Raw genomic sequence first — 17870 nt, forward strand, 5'->3', positions numbered from 1 at the left:
TGAGACTAAAGCACAGTCAGGGTAGTGATGATCAAGGATAATCTTGACAGTGAGGCAGGGCAGACAACAGGGGAACAAGATGGCAGCTGAGCTGGACCCAGGCAAGGTTGGGCTGTAGAGCCAGGGACACGGAGCACCACCAGATAGGGCTTGATTCTTAGAGCCGTATGTTTAACCCGTCCAGTTAGATAGCCAGGTCCGGTGAGCAGCAGTCAGGGGGAATATCACGGCACAGAACAGGGACAAACACAAGACACTAAACGACACAGAACAAGACCACAAGAGAGAACAACAAACAGCAAAAAACTGACTACCATCACTGAAAAGTAGAAAAAATGAAATCTAACTCTAGGGAGGAAATAATCAAAAGAAAGAACAAAAGGATACTAGGAATCAATAACTAAAAACAAACTAGGCAAAAACAATAAAAGAAAACAACCAAATAAAATACTTTAGAGGACTAGAGCAAAATAAAGACAGGAAGCAAACTGGAGTAAAATAACAAAAACAAAGACAATCTAATAAACTTCTAAAGAACTAAAAGAAAAGCTAGACTGACTAGAAGAGAGTAATGAGGAAACAGCACTATAACTACAACTAGCTGACTAACAATAACTTCCTTTACGCAAGAAACAAATGCAACGAACCAGCAGAGAAGTGAGGGAAAGTGCACGCTATAAAAGGAACAGAGCACATGAGGATCAGGTGAACATAATCAAGTAAACGAGGACTAAACAAGGGGGCGTGGTAACTGAAAATGAGGAGGCAGGACCAGGGGAGCACATGGCCAACACAAACAAAGACACAACCATGTGCTCAGGCACAAGACAAACAAAGAAACATTAAACAAAGACAAGACTGACAAGGCTGTCAGGGAAGGACCCTGACAGTACCCTCCCCCGAACGGACGCCTCCAGGCGTCCACACAAGGCAAAGACCAAGGGTGTACCAACTGGGAGGGTGGGTGGGGAGTCAAACTTGGAAATCCAGAGTAGGTCGGAAACACTGGGGGTGAGGCTGGGAGGTTAGGAAATAGTCCAGGGAAGTTGTTTTGGGCAGAGCAGGGAGGTGGCCACTTCTGAAAACCACTAGAGCCAAGTAACACAGAGGGTGGGGTGGGAGGGATGGGAGTACTATTAGAGTCCCTTTTAAATGTATAGGTTCCGTTAACTGGTGGAGACTTGAGACTTGGCCTGGTGTCTTGTGCATATTTAGGCATGCCCTCTGGGTCAGCAGGCATGGTCTCAGGAGCTGAATCTGTAACGCCCTCTAGGATTGCAGTAACTGACACAGGGGCTGAATCAGAGATCCCCTCCAGGGCTACAGGAACTGGCTTAGGGGTTGAATCGGAGATTCCCTCCAGGGCTACAGAATCTGGCTTAGGGACTGAATCTGAGATGCCCTCTGGGGCTGCAGAAACTGGGTCCTCAGGAACAGGCTCCTGGACTGGTATCGGAGCGGACTCTGAAACTAGCCCTGGAGCAGAAGCTGAGAGAGACTCTAGGACAGATTGGGAACTGGGCTCCTGGGCTGGAGCAGACTCTGGACTGGACTGGAGCAGAGCAAACCCTGGGCAGGACTGGGATGGTGCAGACTCTGGAACGGTTTCATGAACTGCAGAATCCTGGCTGAGTACTGAGGCGAGGGCGACCCCTAGACGGACGTTGGAGGCTGATTCAGGAACTCCTTCGGGGGCAGTCGAAATTCCCTCTGGGGCAGCAGGTATAGACTCAGGAGTCAACGCTGGAGTTCCCTTGGGGGCAGCAGAAATGCCCTCCAGGGCTGCAGGATTTGACTTGGAAGCGGACTCTGAAACGCTCTTGGGAGCAGCAGAAATGCCCTCCGGGGTTGCAGGACTAAACTCAGGAGTGGACTTGACAGGCTCTGGAGTGGATTTAACTGGCTCAGGAATGACTGGAGGGGTTTCAGAAAGCATGACATGACAAACTGGATTGGTTTCTGTGGGCACAACAGGACTGGCTTGCTGTTCTGAGGTAGCCTTCATGGCCAGGTCAAGAACAGTTTCTGTTGAAGCAGCAGTGCTGATCTGAGTGTCCATCTTGGACAAAACTAGTCTCAAAAATAAATCAGACGGTGCAGTCTCACATTCCTTCAACACAGACTTAGCTGGTGAAGTAGGCGGCTTAGGGGTTGGTTCCAGACTAGATACCTCTGGAACCCCTGAATACAGGGCCAACGGAGTCAGTTCCTCCTTGAACACAGGATTAGGGATCTCTTGACTCAGACTCTCCTGGGCCTCTGGACTAGACGCCTCGAGATATAGGCCCTCTTGGACCAATGGCTTTGAGCTCTCCTGACTCTGATCCTCCTGGACCAATGAGTCCAGGACCTCTGGACTTCGACCCTCCTGGACCGGTGTGCTTGGGGCTTCTGAAAGAAGAGCTTTAGACTGCACAACATGTGCCCTCATTTTCTTCCATTTTTGAGGGCTCAAAGGTGCCTGGTTGGCCATTTCTGGGGTGACTGCAACCCTTTCAATCAACTCTGGAATGAGTAAAGATACCTTGACTGACTCTGGGGTGACTTTAGTGAACTCTGCCGAGTCTGGGATGACTTGGGTGGATTTGACTGACTCTGGGATGACTCGAGTAGATTCAGCAGACTCTGGGATGACTCGAGTAGATTCAGCAGACTCTGGGATGACTCGAGTAGATTCAGCAGACTCTGGGATGACTCGAGTAGATTCAGCAGACTCTGGGATGACAGGAAAGGACTCGACTGGCTCTGGACTGGCAGCAGCGGACTTGACTGGCTCTGAGACTAGTGCAGTGTTCTGGGCTGTTCTCTTCCTTCTCGACTTGCACTTCTTCGGAGCCAGAAGATGATTAGGGACTTCACTCAATGAGGGTAGAGGAACAGGTTGATCACTGCAGACTGACTCAGGGGTCAGAGCCGACACTGGAGCGGACTCAAGGGCTGAAGCAGACACTGAGGACTCCCTGGCCGATGCAGCAACTCGGGCCGCCCTCTTTCTTCTATCCCTTCGTTTTCTAGTGGGAGTCAGAAGATGATTGTGGACTTGACTAGAAGAGGATACGAGGGCAGGGTGGTCACTGCTGACATCCTCAGGAGGGTTAAGGATCTGCCAGTCTTTGCGATGATGCACATAAGTAGAGAAGTCCCAGAAATTTAAAATATGCAGTTGCTCCATCTCCCATTGTGGCAAGGGGTCATCTAAGGTGAGGTTGAAGGCCTCCTTCAGGGCTGCATCATCATATTCCAGGCCCCTTGCCATGGTCCAAAAGAATTGTGCATAGGACCGTGGCTCCTTGCCCTGCTGACTAAGTGATGCCACTGCCCGATGGAGTGCCAATCTCCCTTCTGCAGTGGCGGGTGGAACAATCTTAAGACTCATACTGCTGGGTCTAGTGTTGGCTGGTTCGTTCTGTCAGGATCTGGTATGGCAGTCTACTAGAAAAAGACCCAAATGCAGAATGATCACAGAATTAACATTTATTAATGAGACTAAAGCACAGTCAGGGTAGTGATGATCAAGGATAATCTTGACAGTGAGGCAGGGCAGACAACAGGGGAACAAGATGGCAGCTGAGCTGGACCCAGGCAAGGTTGGGCTGTAGAGCCAGGGACACGGAGCACCACCAGATAGGGCTTGATTCTTAGAGCCGTATGTTTAACCCGTCCAGTTAGATAGCCAGGTCCGGTGAGCAGCAGTCAGGGGGAATATCACGGCACAGAACAGGGACAAACACAAGACACTAAACGACACAGAACAAGACCACAAGAGAGAACAACAAACAGCAAAAAACTGACTACCATCACTGAAAAGTAGAAAAAATGAAATCTAACTCTAGGGAGGAAATAATCAAAAGAAAGAACAAAAGGATACTAGGAATCAATAACTAAAAACAAACTAGGCAAAAACAATAAAAGAAAACAACCAAATAAAATACTTTAGAGGACTAGAGCAAAATAAAGACAGGAAGCAAACTGGAGTAAAATAACAAAAACAAAGACAATCTAATAAACTTCTAAAGAACTAAAAGAAAAGCTAGACTGACTAGAAGAGAGTAATGAGGAAACAGCACTATAACTACAACTAGCTGACTAACAATAACTTCCTTTACGCAAGAAACAAATGCAACGAACCAGCAGAGAAGTGAGGGAAAGTGCACGCTATAAAAGGAACAGAGCACATGAGGATCAGGTGAACATAATCAAGTAAACGAGGACTAAACAAGGGGGCGTGGTAACTGAAAATGAGGAGGCAGGACCAGGGGAGCACATGGCCAACACAAACAAAGACACAACCATGTGCTCAGGCACAAGACAAACAAAGAAACATTAAACAAAGACAAGACTGACAAGGCTGTCAGGGAAGGACCCTGACAAACAGGATACACAGGTGCTTCAGTTGTGCTGCCCTGCTCCTGTGCTCACCCTCAGTCTACAGCCACAACATTCAGCTGGGAGTTTTTAAACAGTGACAATCGATGGATTCCAGTATTTGAAGATGAGAAATACAGCGGCAGACGTGTGCTGTTTAATGAACATTCTCCAACAAATCGGTCTCTTCTCATTTCTGACCTCAGAATGAATGACCAGGGCTACTATAGGTGTACGACTGAACCAAATAATATTACATATGCTAACTTAAAAGTTAAAGGTAAGTTAAAATTTGGAGCAGGTGACAAACATAATATTTTTAAGTTTCACATCTGTTGACCTTGTACTTAAAATAATTCAAGCGTTTTTTTTGGTTGCACCTGTAATTAATGTTATGCTGGAATAGTTTTAAAAAATCCTTACCTTCCTTTTAAACTAAAATGTTACATGAACATAATTTGTATAACTATGTTTTAGGGTGTGATTTGGTTGAGAACAGAAGGACAGTTGAAGTGTCTGGATATTCAGGAGAGTCTGTGGTTCTGCCCTGTTCCTGCACTGAACTACTGGATAAACCTGAACACATACAATGGACATATTTCACTGAAAATAAATATAAAGAAATTTACCCAAATGAAAAGATTGAGAGTCACAGAAAGAGAGTCAAACTGTTCAATCCAAACACTCCAGGAAATCTTTCTCTACAAATATCAGCACTGACCACAGACGACCAAGGGTATTATCAGTGTTTTGTCTCGTCTCAGCAACTAGTCTACTTCAGACTTACTGTACTTCATGCTGAAGGTAGTTTTCTTCTATTTCTGTTGTCAGATTATACCTTTACTATCCATTTGCTTTTGAAGAAACTTGCAGGATGACATGTTGTTTCTTGTGTTATATTATTACTAATAATTATTGGCTTCTGAACAGAAAAACCTCATGTGGCCACAATCAGTTTAACAACACATCAACCTTCACACCAAACACAAGACTCAACAACTTCAGTACTTCAACCGACTCCACAACAAAACATACCTCCATGTAAGTCACAGTCATTGCTTTTAATTATTCAACAATGGTTACTATTATGTGTTTTTTTTTTCATTGTCAAGTGTTTGTATTTAATTTTTAAAAATGCATGCATGGAGCTTTTATGAGCTCATATTGAGATATTTATGCATATTTGTACTACTTTTGGAAAAAAAAAAAAAAAAACATTTGTCAAGCCATTTCTGTTTCTCTGCAGATGTTTTCATTCTACTGGGAGTGTTTTTCTCAGTGCTTTTACTGGCATTTACAGGCTGGAGATGTAGAGGTACGTGAACACACAAAATTTCTTCTGATGACTATACCAATATAATACTCATAATGCATGTGGAAAACACCAGCTAATGGAGCTTTACTCAAAGAATAAATCAAATTGAATAATAGGTTCAAAACCAAATAAATGTCTCTAATATTCAAAATCATCATCCAAACTGGTAGGCTAAGATGTTTTATGTTACAGCAGATAGAAATGATAAAAAGGCAGTCAGTGATGGTGAAGCGCTAAAGAAATTACAAGATAAGGTGAAAACAAACTTACTGTTGCATAATTAATACTTAACTTATTGATGTGATGCTGTGTGTGCAATTATCCCACCTTTTCCTCTCTCTCTCTCTCCAGGATGATATGACATATTCTACTGTAGTCTATGTTAGAACAACATCCACACCAGCTCACACACACAATGACTTGGCAGAGTTCACGAAGTATGCTCCTATCAATGTTAAATGCTAAAAGAATAACAGTGAGCACTGTTACGAGAATGTTCTGTAACCTCAATTTGAAAAGAAACTGGTTCATTGTTAGGAGGACCTGTAAGTGACTCTAAAGCACACTGAGAATGATTAAAAAGCAGGACTAAACAACTGAGGAAGCTGTGTTTATCTATATTTTCAGACATGTGAGAACTAGCAGAGGAACAAAAAATGAGTCACACTATAAGCACTTTTGTTATCATGCAAAGTGACAAACCATAGAGTGTTGGGCTTGGTAGCTCACATATTTAAGCTGTAAAATCAGCATGAAATTATTATTGATTTTATAGTGAACAACTTATCTGTAAAATTTTTACAGATCATTACAGATTTACAATCATCTGCAAACTCTCATTTAGATCTGCTTCCATCCAATCAACAACTGATGGATGGAACCAAGTCCTGCCCTACATTTTTTGCTTTTTCTGTAATCCATCTCACTCTGATAATGTCTGCCCCACAAAACAAGATTTTGCACTACACAAAGCCTTGAGAGTGCTATTGCTACTAATCAGCAATCAAATCATTGATATGCCTCATTCTTAGTATGTAAATCCTCAAGTTATGAATGTAATGATAGTTCTGTTCAAACTGTTAAAATAGCAATAGAATTGGGTGAAGCCGAAAAAGAAAAGTCACAAGAGCGTGTGCAATATTTATTTTACCATGGGTAAGGAGCATTCTTGAGCATGGCACAAAGTGCTTATAACATCTTTAAATATCAGTTTTATGAGTTAAACCTCTCTCTTTGGCTCATTTTGTCGATAAAAGAAAACCTGCTTAATAATTATGCACATTTAAACATTTAAACAAAAGGAGTATTTCACTTCCAGCCTTCATTTACACTATATATCACTTATAAATGATTAAATCCTAAATTAATAGTAGTTATTAAAGATTGATGTGGTTTGGAAGTGGTAAAATGTGCTTAGAAAAAAAATATCAGAATATCAACTTGTCTAATAATAATGCACAAACTGTATGACTGTTATTTTTCCGACTGCCATCAGTGCATGAAGAAATGTCTCCATCTACTGGCTCAACAGGAATAACACAATACAAAAAAAAAATGATTTACTCAAGATTAAAATCATCGGCTTAATGAATCTGACTCAAAACCACCTGATTCATTTCCCCCTGCACTTGCACTTACACATAGTGGAGTGTTTTCTTTACATACATTCTATAAATATGAAAGCTATATAAATGCATTTAAAGACACCTGCCTATTAATAACTTTAATCTTTAGAAAAAAAAGATTACAATTTTTTTTCACTTACATAAACATATTATTTCACCATTACATAATATATAGGAAAGTATTCCACAAATGTTTCATAAACAACAACAGCTATGCTTGTTCATAGGTCGCACAGTGTTACTGAGGAAGACATACTGAACCAAAACCCAGGATAGAGAGGCTGTGAGAATGTGGTCTGGACTCTGTGTAAGAGGGTCATCTTGTCAGAAATGTCATAAAAGCAAAGAGTTCCTGCTTTGTAGTCGACATACACCCCTATTTTAGAGGATAAAGGGCCTGAGATTTCAGTTTTATTGTTGTCATGCCAGATACAAGGAGTTGGAGAACACTCCAGACTCCAGGACTGACTGTTGTGTCCAAACCAATGCACACGATCATGTCCTTTTCTTCCCACCCCTTTATATGAAACAGCAACATAGACCCCATATATTCCTTTTTCCCATTCAACTTCCCAGTAACAGTGTCCACTCACACTTTCTCTGCACAGCACCTGGGGCCAGAAATCAAATCTGTTCGGATGCTGAATATACGGTCGGATTGTCTCGTGGCATGTTGCTTCTCTGTTGTTTTCAGAAATTCGGAGTTCATTGTGTGCAGTGGTGATGTCCAGCGTAAACTTCTGATAATCTGGAAATAAAACCAGACACGAAAAAAGAAATGTGTGCATTCAGAATAAAATTAAATTAACCAGTTTTGCAACATTGTATGTACAGTGCATTATGTGTCACTTACATTGTAGACAATCCTCACTGGTTTTTGGCTCAGATGGAAATCTCAACTGAAAATTTGTAACTGCAAACATACAGATAAAACGGTGCATTATTATTGCTGATCTATGTGAAAGTTTCACTAAATGTTTTTTCTCTCACCATTTGAAATGATTTTGTACTCCTCCTTGCAAAATTTCTGCAATTCCATGTTAAGATCAGAAAGAGATTTCCTCACAAGATCAGGTTTAATATGCTGACTGACAGCTAAGCTGGGCGAGTTCACAGATGCAGAGAGTGAAGAAAGAGACCGGAAATGCTGTAGAGAGATATATTTGTATTTTCAGAGTACTAAATTAAATTTTTCATATTTACAAATGCTCAATTTAAAGGTGTTAAGTCATTAAAGACTCAAGAGTAACAGGTAAAGCAATGCTTACCTGTAGGAAATAAACATTGTTATCTGTGTTTAAAAGCTTCTGTAGCTCAGCATCTCTCTTGTGAAGCTCAGCGATCTCCTTCTCCAGCTGCTCATGAAGCTGCGCAACTCGACTGTGTTCCATCTTTTCTTGAACTCTGATCAGCTCTGCTACCTCAGAGCGTGTTTTCTCAATAGTGTGGATCAGATGAATGAAGATCTTCTCATTTTCCTCTAATGCAGTCTGTGCAGAGCACTGTTGGAAAGCAGAGTAAGCTGCACTCTTAAAAAAAAAAAAAATTCCAACAGGTTTTTGCAACAATACCATAGAAGAACCATTGAGCAGTTCTTAAACAAATTATTGTTTTCTTAGAGTGGTGAGCATTTGGATAATCTAGAACCTTTCGTGGCATGGAAAGGTTACATGGATGTTAAAGGCTATACATGAAACCTCTGATGCCAGTAAAAAAAAAAAAAAAAAAAAAAAAACCTTTTTTTTATTTTTTTATTTTTTTTAAGTGTGGCATCCCTCTCTATTCCTCTCATTCAACCTCTTCAGTTAAATCCATTCAAAGAAGTAGTTAATTTTTGTTGTTCTTCATTTTTTAAACATATCCACAGTTATATTTCATTCAATAACATACCATTATAATTTTAGGTACAATAAAGTGTCAGTTCTACCAAGAACATGTACAAGTTCAGCCCTAAATGCATTGAAGTTTCACCAATAATTACTACCAGGGGTTCAATTGGTCCAGGGCTGTCCTCTTAGGCCGTCCACCTAGGATTACCCTGGTATCTCACTAGAGGACTTTCCTCGTATATTTTAAACATTACAGGATATGGTTTAAAACACTTCACTCATTCTAACTAATTCAAGCAATGCATTTGCATATGTGTATTTATATGTATCTCTGAAGGGAACTGTCTTCAGAAATGTTTTTGCATTTCAACTTTATCTGATAAAGTACCGTTCATGAGCGTAGTGCTGCTTTTTTTTTTTAAAGCCGTTACTGGGGAAACTATATTTCTGAAGTTCCAAAAGGAACAAAAAGCCATTTTTTTCCTCCATCCACTAATAAAACCCTGTTTTAAATTAATATAATCATTTTATTTTAGATTTTTTTTTGTGTGAAAACCTGTATCTGATCTGTAAATCATGTCATTTTATAGTTGAATGTTACCATAGACCCTCCTTATATTGCATTAATGTTTATTTTTAAATTAAGTTTTGCAGGTCTTAATAGTTTAATAGTCTTACATTTGATTTAAAAAAAATCCTGCAGACAGATGCAGCTTTGCACACTACCAGCATCTAAAATGATTTTGATCAGCATTTAGTGGGCTCTCTCAACTTTTTAAATTTTACAGTTTGTCAATTGATATAAGATTTTGTAGGCTTTGTATTCATATGTACACCCCTCAAATTGATGTAGATCCCCCACATAACAAATCCCAATTTAACCCGAATTTATTACATATTTGGGTCTTTAGTGACCAAGACCAACTTATTCCTCAATGCGGAAGTAAGCCTATGGGTGAGACCTCTGGTTCATTAGCTGCTATAGGGAAATAACCAGAAGAATAAAAACGTGTAGTAACGGTAAAACTTTTTGCACTGCAAACCAGTGTTTATAATAAAGATAATACATTAAAATAATATGGTAAGACACACCAATTTGCAAAATGGTGGACACAAAATGAAAAACAAGCTATTTTGTATACAGCTAAATAGCTGGACACAGACCAGAAGCCACACCCTTAACATTTATGGGGAAAACTATGGTTGGATTGATAACTGCTGCAATAGCAACAGTAACATATAAATAAAACACTCCTGATATTTTAATAACAATTACAAAAGAATAAAAACAAAGCGTATTTCATTACATTTGAAACGTAGACTGTGCAATCTAAGGAGATGAATTTACCATCACTGTCATCTTTAAAGCGCACTTTTATTCAGCGTCTGGCTTATATTTGTGATCTCAACCATATTCTCAACACTTATATTTACAGTAATTACTCTTCAGTAAAGCCATTAATGCCAGTTCAGTTTTTGTCGCTGATATTCTTTTGTTTTATACATGCAGTAATTATGAGTGAAACATCACTTCATCATTGTCTAAACAGTGCCACCTTGAGGAATAAAGTTGAACTGCACTTACTGAGTCGTCAGATATTTAATTTTTATTAAGCAAGACGAATATATTTACACTATTACTTAGGCTTCCTCAGGCTATATGTACATAGGCTAACTGTACAGATTAATTTCTAATTTGTGTTTATCTCTTATCTATTCATCTACTCATGTTTGCTCTTGCAGTGGTTGTTCTTACCTTTAGTGCATCCAAAAACTGTTTCAGCTCATCCAGCTCTTTCTGTTTGTCCTTGATTCTTTGCTGTACTTCCCTTCGCTTTTCTGCAATCTCAGTCTTTAGGATAGAGGGAAAAAAAAATGTAGCTCATCAAGAAATCACATCAAGTTCTCTGACTGGTCAAACTAGTTTACTGCTATGATCATGTGCTATCAAATGCAACTTTATTTTTAAAGCATTTCCCAACCATTTTACCTCAAAGAAATGATGTAAACATCACAAATCAAGTCAAGAATATAACATGAACAAGTTCTCACCTGTTTTCCTGTCCTTTCTGTATCAGCTTCAACTGTATCATGTCCTTTGTGTTCATTTAACGCGCACAAAGCACAGATACATTTCTGATCTGTGCGGCAATAGAACTCATTGAGTTTGTCATGTTGTGAACAGGTGTTTTCCTTTAGGTATGAGGAGGCTTCGATCAGCTTGTGTCTCTTCAGATATTGCACTGTGGTGTGAGGTATTAGATGACTTTCACAGAAGGAAGCCAGGCACATTAAACAAGACTTGATGGCTTTGAGTTTTCTTCCAGTGCATTCGTCACACTCTACGTCTCCAGGTTCAGCAAAGCTTGGATCCGAACGATGGTTCGAAGAAGGTAGCTCCGCTTTTTTCATTCTCTCCAACAGATCATCCACCTTGATGGATGTGCGTGGCTTTGGAGTGAACATCTCTCCACACTGAGGACAGCTGTGAGATCCCTTTGGACTGAGAACAAATGACGAAAAGAAACTCTGTCCACAGTTACAAGTCACTGGATTTTTCAGTAGATCTTGACGGACTGGACAGCTGGCCTGGTGTTTTCCTGATGTCCTAATACTGACGTCTGCTACTTTATTGAGAAAGTGGAGTGTACCAACCAGGCTCCTCCTTGAGAGTATGTGTTGCTTATTTGAGCATGATGAGCATTTGTTCCCAGAAAAGAAGTTTTTTTTCATTCCATCTGCATACTTTCACTTTTGCCAGTTCAAGTCAATCATCTCTTCCTTGTGGCAGTGTGAAACATTTTGACTTGAACCTTTCCAGCACAGATCAGTGTAAACATATTGTATAACACTGAGTGCTGCATTTTAAGCAATTAAATAAAATTAAAATAGTATATACATACTTCACCGTATGATGCTTACATTAAAAAAAAATGAAACATTTATTTTGTTTGGCTGCTGGTCATAAACACAACAGAATTCTCAAATGTCTAAACATTAGATGCAAAGGAAATTGTTAATGTCAAACACTGCTTAAAGGAGAAGTTCACTTCCAGAACAAAGATTTACAGATATGTTACTCATCCCCTCATCATCCAAGATGTTCATGTCTTTTTTTCTACAGTGATAAAGCAATTATGCTTTTTGAGGAATACATTTCAGGATTTCTCTCCATATAGTGGACTTCTATGGTGCCCCTGAGGTTGCAACTTCCAAAATGCAGTTTAAATGCAGCTTCAAAGGGCTCTAAACGATCCCAGCCAACGAAAAAGGATCTTGTCTAGTGAAATGATTGGGTTATTTTGTAAAAAATAAATAAATAAATAAAATTATATACTTTTTAACCTCAATTGCTCGTCTTGTCTAGCTCTGTGTGTACTCTGTGTATTCCAGTTCATGACAGTTAGGGTATGTTGAAAAACTCCCATCTCATTTTCTCCTCTAACTTCAAAATCATCCTACATTGCGGTTTTATCTTTTTTTGAAAAGGGCGTTTGACCTTTTTTGCATGTGTTCCCTTTGTAAACACTGGGTCAGTATTTCTGCAACGATGTAGGATGATTTAAGTTGGAGGAGAAAATGAGATGGGAGTTTTTCAACATACCCTAACTGTCTTGAACCGGACACATGCACAGTGCAGGGCTAAGATGAGCGTTTGAGGTTAAAAAGTGTATAAATTGTAATAAAAAAAAAAAAATCTGATTATATTGCTAGGTAAGACCCTTATTCCTTGGCTGGGATCGTTTAGAGCTGCATTTAAACTGCATTTTGAAAGTTCAAACTAGGGGGCATCACAAGTCCATTATTTGGAGAGAAATTCTGAAATGTTTTCCTCAGAAAACATAATTTCTTTACGACTGAAGAAAGAAAGACATGAACATCTCGAAAGACAAGGGAGTGAATACATTATCTATATTTTTTTGTTCTAAAAGTAAACTACTTCTGTAAATAGGAAAAGAGAGATGCATTAGCTTATAGTAAGAAAAAAAAACAGGAAGTTGTAGTTTCTAAGGAGTAACAGCTAAGAGGAAACAAAGAATTAAGACACTGCTGACAGACTGTGAGTGAAAACCAACCATGAGGGACCGTTTATATCTATTCTTATTTATGTTTCATTTCACTACAGGTGAGTTAAGATTTTGCATTATTTAAGAGGACTCAATGAGAGATCATTAATCAATGAAGCTAGATCTCGTTTAAAACAGTAAAAAAAAAAAAAAAAAAAGATCTGATGTGATTTGAGTAACTTTGTCTTGTTCGCTATACTATTAAGGTTTCAGTGATGCTTGGACCCCTAAATACTTCTGATCACAATATATGTACAATTAAAAAAACTTTAAAGGTCCCATATTGTACACATTTCTGGAGGTTTACTTTAGTTGTTGATGTCCTTAAGAATATATATTTGCGGTATAAGTGCCAAAATCCATCTCAATATATTTTTACAGCTCCTTTTTTAGAAGCTCTGTCAAAAACAGGTCGATTTTGGCCCATCTAATTAATATTCATGAGCCTCTCTTCTGATTGGCCTGTTGTTTTCTGAGTGACGCACAGCCAGGCCAACCACAGGTAACAACGGTTAAGTATGCTTTAGCCGTCTAAACACTTTTTACACAGTTTGTTCAGGTTAGTTTCAGTTTAGTGAAACGTACGCGTCGCATTACATCTCACATCCAAACGTCACATGTCTTTATGGGTTGTGTGTAAAGCACGCACAGATTCCGGAAAACAACTGTGAATGAACCAAATCAAACAACTCCGGAACAAATCATGGGACTCATTATCCGTGTATTTACCGGAATGGCTGTGTGAAAGAGGCTGAAGTTGACGTGCCAGTGGTCTCTTATGTTCACGTTGTTCTGAAGCCTATGCAATGATATAGTTTCGACATCTATCGACTGAACAGGGTTTTCTCGACTTGTTTTCGTGTTGTTGTTGCTTAGCAATGTTATGGACACGATATTGTCTGGGTTTCACAAAAGGAGGGTGGGACGGTGGTTGGTGCTGGGGTGGTGACTGAAGGCGGTGACTGAGTAGATCGGACATCACATCGTTACGGAAGTCACAGCGGCTCGTGAAAAGGAACAGCTACTTTAAGCAGGCTGTGTGCAGATTACTGTGGATTGACTGTTTTGAAACTCATATGGTAGTTACATAGCCCCTAGACCTCACTTATCATGAAAAATGCCAGGAAATTTCGATTTTGACAATATGGGACCATTAAGGGATCTTTTCAGATTGTATTCTTTCTGGTTATTACATATTCCAGTAAAGCTCAAGTGATTGCTCTGAATAAACTCTTTTGTTTGCAGGCTGTATTGTTTCAAATGTGAAGCAGACACTATAACAACAGGATACACAGGTGCTTCAGTTGTGCTGCCCTGCTCCTGTGCTCACCCTCAGTCTACAGCCACAACATTCAGCTGGGAGTTTCAATACAGTGGCAATCGATTTATTCCAGTATTTGAAGATGAGAAATATAGAGGCAGACGTGTGCTGTTTAATGAACGTTCTCCAACAAATCTGTCTCTTCTCATTTCTGACCTCAGATTGAATGACCAGGGCTACTATAAATGTCTGACTGAACCAAATACTTTTACATATGTTGTCTTAAAAGTTAAAGGTAAGTGGAAATTTGGAGTAGGTGACTCCTTCGAGTTTCTCCTCTTTTTTGGTTGCAACTATATTACATGTTATGTTGAAATTATTTTAGGAAATCTTCAACTGCAATACAACTAGACATAATTTGTATAACTATGTTTTCAGGGTGTGATTTGGTTGGAAACAGAAGGACAGTTGAAGTGTCTGGATATTCAGGAGGGTCTGTGGTTCTGCCCTGTTCCTGCACTGAACTACTGGCTAAACCTGAACACATACAATGGATGTATTTTGTAGAAAATAAATATAAAGAAATTTACCCAAATGAACAGATTGAGAGTTACAAGAACAGAGTCAAACTGTTCAATCCAAACACTCCAGGAAATCTTTCTCTACAAATATCAGCACTGACCACAGACGACCAAGGAGTCTATCAGTGTTTTGTCTCGTCTCAACAAGTAGTCGCCTTCAGACTAACTGTACTTCATGCTGAAGGTAGTTTTCTTCATTATTGTTAACTTTGTTTCTGATCCTTTTGATGATACAGTATGTTTTGCTGTTCCAGTATTATATTATCACTGACAAATATTGTCTTCTGAACAGAGAAACCACGTGTCCATATAATCAGTTTAACAACACATCAACCTTCTCCGTCACACCAAACACAAGAACTTCCACCACCTCAACAATCCCATCACACACCACAATGTAAGTCACATAATTGTTTTGCTTTTCATCATACACTATGCTTTACTATAATGTTTTTTCCCCCTATAAACATGTTATGTCAACTACTCTGTGTGTGTTTCTCCACAGATGTTTTTATTTTAGTGTCCGTATTTTCTGTAGTACTGTTGCTGGCATTTCTGGCATTATCTTCTAGATATGGAAAGGTACATAATCACACTTTCTTATATTGAAAACGACCACCTAATGGGTCCATCCTAGCAAAAAATAGATTTTAGAAAATGAGAAATTATACATACAGGCATTTTCAAAACATGACATATTGATAGATGTTAAATAAGTTGTTAAAGAGCTCTGCATAAGCTTAAGTAGAATATTTTAATTCAGTATTTCAGTTCGAAATATTATTTTGAGTTCCACATTTGCTGCTGTTTAAAGATATAAGAAATAATTTTTCAAAATGTGCTGACTGAGATGTCATATTATTTATGCTTATATGCAATGTTGTGTGCAATTTAGGTGTAAAGACAATCTTTTTGCTCTTTCTCCAGGATGAAGTGGCATTTTCCAATGTAGTCTATGTTAAAACCTCATCTACAGCAGCTCATGCACAGAATGTGGCTGGATATGTCAACACCAGTGCTAAACAAACTTAAAAACAGGATTTATTTATTTTAAACTTCAGAATTCATCTTCACAGTGTTTAGACTAGCAATGGAGCTTATGAACCTTGCATTTTGAGAATATATATGTAGAAAAAGCCACCTGATTCAAAGTAGCAACCATTGAAGAATGAAAAACAATTATTGCATTTACTGTAACTGTATAGTGAATATATTATTGAGGATGTTTGAGAGACATATTGAAACTGCCATGTATGTTTTGTGTAACAGTTTGAAGCAAAAGCACTATGCTAAAAGGCTTATAATCTCTTGCTTTCTGCCAAACTAAAACAAAAAGTAAGTCATAGCTACTCATTGTAAGGTAAAATTAAAAAGAAATGCTGTTAATGGACTATTGGGTGGGAGTTGAAATTAGTCAACAAGAATAGAGAAAAAGGAAGATGTTTTTCTGTCTCTGACACTATTGTGTGTTTATTGTGTTTCATTAATTTAAGTTGGTTTTGTTGTGCATACAGTACTTCAGTTAAATAAAAATCAAACTGTTTTTAACTTTAAACCAATGTCAATATTTTTAATCTTCTCCAAGTCTTTTAAATCATAAAAATGTTTAAAAAGCACATGGATTCTATAATTGAAGATTGAATATTAAAGTATAATCAATATAGCAAGCTTTTCCAGTGTGTAATATAAAATGAATACAATGAGTTTACAATGACTACATACGATTGGTTTGTTGAATAATAAAATGAGTAACAGACAGACAGAATTATTTGGCTATAATAAAAGGAGTTACATAGAGATTGTGCAGCTTTATTGTGTGAGCATGTGCGTGACTGATTTAAATAAATTTATGAGCTCTAAGGAAGCATCTGTGTGTATTTCTGTGTGTGAGGGTGTCTGTGGTTTCATGTGGAAATAACACTGCTTGAATGAAGAATATGTCAAACTGAGAGCTACTGAATGTGCTCTTCGGTTTTCTTATGTATAGCTTCTTTCGTGCTTTTTTGCACATTGAATATAACTAAATATAATAACTGAAGTTTAACTAGCTCAAGTATAACTAAAGTTTATGTTAACCTCTGCCACATCTCCAGCTGTTTTCTACCATTTGTGACTATTTGGCAGTAGAAAGGGTTTTGTGGCTGCTGACTATCAATCATACACAGAACACAGATACAGCACTGATCTATCATGACACAACTTCTTCAGGCTGACAAACTTACCACATATGTGGCTGTAAAGTGGGGTTATAATGGTTAGTGTTGTGAAAAAAGAACAAGAAAGTAATAATACGTTTTTAAATGACAGGTTTTAAATGTTAAGTGAGATTTAATGTTATTATACTTGATTTAACACACATGGTTTGAGTTCAGCGTTTGCTGAGTTTATTTTTTTATATCAAAATACACTCTGAACTAGTCCACTTAGTTCCGTTTCTAGAATATTGCTTCATTCAAACTTATGCAACAGAGATGATAAAGACAAAGTGCTGCTGCAGTTCCTGTGCATCATCTTTGGGTCTAAATCTTTACAGTTAGATGTTGCTGATTTATGATTCATTTGTGGCTTTATTCAAAGAATATCTGAGCTCATCTCACCAATACAGCCCTTTAATATTTGAAATATGGTGTAAATAATAAAAGCAACTGAAGTGAACGGTGAACGGCGCAAATATTGCTCAAACAGAAAAAATACAGAAACGCAGCATGCAGAGAAACAAAACAGGAAGTTGGCATTTCTGAAATGTAAGAGCTAACAGAAACCAAACTATTAAGGCTGTGGACTGTGTACATCGCCACATAAAATAGTTAGTGAATGAGAACCAGTC

The 17870-nt window shown here is 38.6% G+C and overlaps 2 protein-coding genes and 1 pseudogene across 2 annotated transcripts; 2 read left to right on the plus strand and 1 right to left on the minus strand.

Annotated features, from left to right (window-relative positions):
- Positions 1-3560: 3560 nt before the first annotated feature.
- Positions 3561-5688, plus strand: LOC141283341 (polymeric immunoglobulin receptor-like). Its single transcript, XM_073816623.1, has 5 exons — positions 3561-3582; positions 4376-4645; positions 4843-5169; positions 5296-5406; positions 5612-5688. The coding sequence occupies exons 1-5, from the start codon at positions 3561-3563 to the stop codon at positions 5686-5688; spliced, it is 807 nt and encodes a 268-aa protein (XP_073672724.1).
- A 1153-nt stretch (positions 5689-6841) lies between these two features.
- On the minus strand, positions 6842-12719 carry LOC141283716 (tripartite motif-containing protein 16-like). The gene is made up of 6 exons (XM_073817029.1): positions 11187-12719; positions 10891-10986; positions 8574-8807; positions 8296-8452; positions 8159-8218; positions 6842-8053 (listed from the first exon to the last, which is right to left on the minus strand). Exons 1-6 carry the CDS (start codon positions 11865-11867, stop codon positions 7527-7529), a joined length of 1755 nt encoding a protein of 584 aa, XP_073673130.1. The 5' UTR covers positions 11868-12719; the 3' UTR covers positions 6842-7526.
- A 522-nt stretch (positions 12720-13241) lies between these two features.
- Positions 13242-16075, plus strand: LOC141283344 (polymeric immunoglobulin receptor-like; annotated as a pseudogene).
- Positions 16076-17870: the final 1795 nt, after the last annotated feature.

The sequence above is a fragment of the Garra rufa genome, chromosome 13 (genome assembly GCF_049309525.1).
Source record: "Garra rufa chromosome 13, GarRuf1.0, whole genome shotgun sequence".
NCBI classification, from domain to species: domain Eukaryota; kingdom Metazoa; phylum Chordata; class Actinopteri; order Cypriniformes; family Cyprinidae; genus Garra; species Garra rufa.